Source organism: Sceloporus undulatus, chromosome 6, assembly GCF_019175285.1.
Source record: "Sceloporus undulatus isolate JIND9_A2432 ecotype Alabama chromosome 6, SceUnd_v1.1, whole genome shotgun sequence".
Taxonomy (NCBI): Eukaryota; Metazoa; Chordata; class Lepidosauria; order Squamata; family Phrynosomatidae; genus Sceloporus; species Sceloporus undulatus.
In genome coordinates, this window is record NC_056527.1 from 100,520,836 (window position 1) to 100,526,835 (window position 6,000).

General features: G+C 41.5%; 1 protein-coding gene across 1 annotated transcript; it reads right to left on the bottom strand.

The window, feature by feature from the left end:
- Positions 1-1,638: 1,638 nt before the first annotated feature.
- On the bottom strand, positions 1,639-2,565 carry LOC121934679 (olfactory receptor 5V1-like). The gene has a single exon (XM_042475392.1). The coding sequence runs from the start codon at positions 2,563-2,565 to the stop codon at positions 1,639-1,641; it is 927 nt and encodes a 308-aa protein (XP_042331326.1).
- Positions 2,566-6,000: the final 3,435 nt, after the last annotated feature.

The following is a 6,000-nucleotide window of genomic DNA, read 5'->3' on the forward strand; positions in this document are numbered from 1 at the left end:
AATAATTACCTTAGGAATCTTCTCCAAGTGACGGATGTGGGGGATGTTGGAAAGTGGACACGGCCGCGGGGAACAGGGAAAGCAAGCGACGACCGCGATGGCTAAGAGCTAAGTTCCACCGGGCTAAGCTAACAAGAGGCCCGAAAGAGACAGTGGGCTTTGACTTGCCCAAGTGATTTCAGGTTTGGAACTTCAGCTCACAAGCTCCAAGGAGGGCTGAAATCTAGGTCCTATTTATACTGCGAAACATGTCTGCAGGCTATAGCTGTCTGCGGAACAAAGGTCTTGATGGTTTATCTTTGTCTAAGACTAAAGCTAAACAATAAATACACAAAAAGGGTCTGCCACTTCTTTGGGAGAGGACCACTATCTAGATGGCTGAGTACTTAATGCCATCAATAGGTGAGGCAAACTTCTTTTGTCCTCATTCTTTCAGGCTGCCTGCAAAAACTGGTAGGGCAACTCTCAGAACTGGTTTCTTTAAGGTTTAAATCTACCTTTTCCTATGACCAGGTCCAGCAAGGCTGCGTGGCGACGTAGTCAGCTCACTTTTAGGGTAATGGCGGCTGCAATGGGGTCAGTCAGGGGTCATGATTTTTGAACACTTGGCACCCAAAATTTATATAAATCCAAACTCGATAACACAGAACCAGAACAAAGTAAGGCATCTCTGCCCTATCCACTCTATCTGGATTTGTGCTTGTAAAACTGAGGCAAGTGGTGCATGTATGGAAGGTAAATTTTAAGAAGGCAATTCAGAGCAACTTCCTGATATGGGGTTCATCTATGAAGACATCTAGTTTGCTTTCTAGTTCCCTTGCTTTCGGGAGCACAAGCCAGCATCTGATAGCTTTACCCTGATTTTAAACTAGCTTATCTTTTAAAATAAATATTCATTGAATCTTGTTATAGCAGAATGATAATGACACAATTATTGATCTAAAAAAATGGGCAGTATATGTAAAGCACAGATAGGGAGAATACCAAAATAAAACTGGAAAAAAAATTGAAAAATGATTGAAAAATGTGCTAAAAAGCCCTGATGAATAGCATCCTCAGCTGATGAGAATCTTTGCAGTTCATGGCTTATTCTATGGGAAATTTGCATGTAGTTTTTTGTGCAAAGAACAGCATTTGTACATATTATTTCTGCAGAAAAACATCATTTTCTGCACAGAAGATGCTGCGCCCTGCACTCACAGTAATATTTTCCACATTTAAATTTCACAGATGGATTTTTCACGGAAGTCTTGAATTAGACATAACATTCAAAATTTGTGCAGTTTTTGGAAACTTTCACACCATTATAGAAAAACTGCTAAAATTACTCACTTTCTTCTTCAAGAAGAAAATTAGTGAAGAATTAATTCCCAAATGCATAAGAACAGCAAATTTATAAGGATAGAGTATGATTAAACTATATTTGCATCTCTGTATTTTGTATGCAGCTAACCTTGAGAAGCTTGGCAATTTGTATTTATTTTAAGAAATGTGTTACAATGATATGATTTATTTATTTGATTTATATCTACCCTTTCTCTCTATTCAGGATGCAATGTTATTTTCAGTACAAAGGTCATTAAGAGCCTTGTGGTTGAAAGCCAGTGTATACATACATAGATGGTTGGTATAAACTCTTCACATCTTTGCCATTATGGTTCTCAAAGCTTTCTTCACATCCTTGTTGCGCAAAGTATATATGACAGGATTTAACAATGGAGTCAAGATGCTGTACATCAGTGGGATCAACTTTGCGTTCACAGATGACAGGGAAGAAATGGGTCTCAAATAGGTAAAAATGCAGCTGCCATAATAGAGGAGAACCACAGTGATATGAGAAGAGCAGGTGGAGAAGGCTTTTTGTCTCCCTTCTGTGGATCGTATTTTCAAGACAGTTGAAATGATGTAAGCATATGATAGGAGGATACAAAAAAGTGGTGTCCAAGCTATGAATAGGCCAATGGTTAGCAAAAGCTTTTGGTTGAGAGTAATGTCTCCACATGACAGCTTTAGCAGTGGTGGGATGTCACAATAGAAAGCATCTAGACGATTGTCGCCACAGAAAGGTAACCTGAAGGCAAAATATGTGTGCACTGCAGAATTGAGAAAACCACCAGCCCAGCATGTTGTAACCAGTTGGAGGCAAATATTTCTTCTGATAACTAGAGAATACTGCAAAGGGTTGCAGATAGCAATGTAGCGGTCAAATGCCATGACTGCCAGAAGGAGGCATTCAGTACCCACAAAGGAAAAGAAAAAATACAGCTGGAGTAGACAGCCTATGTAAGAGATGCTACTTTTCTCCTTAAGAAGAAGATCCAACATCTGGGGAATAGTGGTGGTAGTGTAGCAGATATCCAGAAAGGAGAGGTTCCCAAGGAAGAAATACATGGGGGTTCTGAGTTGCTGATCCAATGTGGCTATGATAATAATGAAGGTGTTCCACAGCACTGTGAACAAATAAATGACCAGGAATCCACTGAAGAGCAAGAAGTGTACCTCCTGCAGATCTTTAAACCCAAGGATGATGAATTCTAAAGGTTCTGTTTGGTTATGTGCTTTCATATTTAATTCCAAACTGGATGTCACTTTTCTGCAGGGAAAAAACAAGATAGTTAAAAATTTGTATCAAAACTGAGAGCCAGAGTGGTGCTGTAATAACACTCAGGAGATCAGAGTTCAAGTCTCCACACCACCATGGAAACCTACTGGATGACCTTCTACAAGCCATGCTTTCTCAGCATCAGAGAAAGGCAAAAGTAACCCCTCTGAACAAATCTTGCCAAGAATGCTCCATAAAAGGTTTGCTTTAAGGTTGCCATAAGTCAGAAATGACTTGAAGACACACAAAAACAGCAGAATATGAAAATTAGCTTAGTCAATGTTATGCTGCACCAAAGATGCTGTAGGCTGTTGTCACTAAAAATTTTACACAGAGCTTTGTCTACAAGTATTTTCTGCTCCTTATTCCATTATGCACTTCAGGAACAAAGAAAGGGCTCATACACATAAGAGTAGATTGGGTTGGAATCAGCCCACTGAATTTTACCAGCGTCTCTGGTTACTAAATATATATGAATGTATACTCTCAACATAGTAGAGGAGCGTGAAGCTTAGTTTCTGAACCTTTTTTTAAAAAAGTAATATGTATACAGTTGAGTCTTCCTTATCCAGAATGCTTGGGAAGAGAACTATTTTGGTTTTCAGATATTTTTAGTTTATTTTACTTTATTTTAGAATACTTGTATTTGTGTATAGGTCAATATATGAGATAGCTTGAAGATGGATAAACACAAAATTCATTCATGTTTCATATACATCTTATACACGTAGCCTGAAGGTAATTTTATGCAATGTTTTAAATAATTTTGTACATGAAACAAAGTTTGTATACACTGAACCATTGGGAAAATATTTTTGGAATATTTCAGATTTTGCAATTATGGATAAGGGAAACTCAACCTATCTGAGATAACATGGGCAGCCAGAAAACATTATTTTCCTTACCTGTAAAAGAACCTGTCTTCTTTCACGTTGTTATCTCTCCTGTGTGCTGTTCATTGATTTCATATTTGATTTTAAAATATATGCCAACCTACCTTTGAGAATTTCTACCTCAAGAGCCTTCCTATGCAAGTAAAATCCCCAGAAGTGTCATAAAGACCAATTAGTTAGTACAATAATACTTAAATTATGTAGAAAATCCTATGCTGTTGTTAAAAAACATAAACAAAAACAAAACTATGTTTTAAATTGTTTAGTGTAAGGTGCATCATTGCTTCTGAAAAGTTTAGGATTGCACCATGAAAAGAACTGACTGTTTAGATTAGCAAGAACAATCTGTCTTTTCATAGATTGAAAATGATGTTCATTATAGGTCAGTTATGGAATATACAGCAATATATAGCAACAGACACTAGCCAAGATGGATAAGGTACCAGGAACAAGCCTGGACCTAGACAACTAGAGTTATTGCTAGCTATTGAAGAGCATAGCTGTTGAATAATTCAGGAAGTGAAAACTTGTTTGTGAAGTCAAAAGCTTTCATGGCTGGCATCCCTAGTTTTTGTGGGTTTTTCGGGCTATGTGGCCATGTTCTAGAAGAGTTTATTCCTGACGTTTCACTAACCTCTGTGGCTGGCATCTTCAGAGACCCTTCTCTGAAGATGCCAGCCATAAATGCTGGCAAAACGTCAGGAATAAACTCTCCTAGAACATGGCCACATAGCCTGAAAAACCCACAAAAACTATGAAAACGTGTTCGTTGGTATGGTCAATTATTTATTTCAGTCTGCATAACTTTCAAATTCTTTGAATGGCAAGATTATTCTCTCTCACGTCTGCAGTTTTGGGGGGTGAGCTAGGGCTACTATATAGTGAAACAATTTATAATAAAATCTCTGGTGATAGCTCCAAACTGTGGAAGTGCATGAGGAAAGAAATCCCCCAAAGTCCTCATCCAGTGAAATTATGGACATGTCCAACATCCATGCCCAGAATACACTGATCTATGGTTGGAATTTGAAGAGCCACATTTTAATTATGGATGTCCAAAAGACTTAGTGTATGTGTTTGGGATGTGCCTCCAATGTGTTCCTTTTCTCCATCCACAGATCCCACAATCCAAGGATAGGTGTGGGAAGTACCTTTCAACCTAAAGGTGACTCAGGGTGTTATCTTTTGAATTATCTTTGCCAGGTCTGGTGACCTGTCACACCAATAAATTACAATGCCACCCAGTTCTATTCTTCCCATACTCCTGTTCCAGTTTATGCAGAACAAATGAAAGCCCCCTTTCTCCCATGGTAATCAGGGGGAAAGGTAAAATTTTGGGACTTGGCCTTAGATAGGCGGGTTACATACGGGCAGGGGAGGACGTCTTGGAGGTGTATTTAGCTGAATGCGGAGCCTCCAGACGGCCCGCCCCGGGGGCGTGCTTCAGGTGTTGGAGCTTCCACACGGGGGGCAGTGAAGACGCCTCACCTGGGTCCGTTTCGGACCCGGAGCTTCCAAACCGCCGCCTCGGAGGACGCTGCAAAAAGAGAGGCAGCTTCTGCACGGGCGGCCCAAATCGCGGCTTTTTTTTTCTTTTGCCGCATGAGAAGTGCGCAGCTTCGCAGCTGCAGCGCTAAGCAGTGGCGGCAGAAAGCCTGTCTGCGCATTTAAAGCGCCCAAGCCCCTTTAAACTTTCTCTCATCTACGAGGCCATGGAGGCTGGCATCTATGTGCCAGGGAACCCCAGCATCAACATCACAGGCCAGCAGATCGGGCCCCTGATACTGGCTGACAGTGCCTACCCAATTCGGAAGTGGCTCATGACCCCCTTGAAGAGACAGAGAAGAAGAAAGCAGGGGAGGATGTGAGGAATGCCCTGGCAGATTTTTTTCTGACAAGGAGAATCTGAAGGATGGCTCCTATGCCATCATCTGTGATGTCAGAGTGCATTGTTCTGTAATAGCATAAGCACATGAATAAATGTATCCCATTATCCACAGTTTGAGTCTGCCTATCATTCCTGATCTGTGCTGTGGGCATGTTTTGCCACGTGCCTGAGGGGGACACACACAAACACACACACACAAAAGGTCTCCTGGCGCCTGTTTTCCTGGGGCAAAAAGATACATCAGCTCCAACTGCCAATTGCCCCTTTGACAATGTATCAATCCCCCTCAAATTCAAGCTTTCCTAATGGCCCATTTGAATGTATTGGGGAAAAGATTCAAACTGCTCCTCTGAAAGCTTTCATTGGACTAGGACCACCTTGGCCTAACGGCCCAGAGCCGCACGTGCCCATATATACCCGTGCGCAACTGTGCAAGACCCCAGGACGGCAATCAACATGGCAGAGCCACGCAGGAGGGTCCCGGTCCGAATCGCCTACTGGACAGACGAAGAGGTCGGGATCCTCCTGGACTCCCTGATGCCACAGGCAGCTGCGAGGAGGGTGATGGCTAGCACCAACAAGCCCAACCGGGGGCATTTTCTCGAGGCATCTCGTGC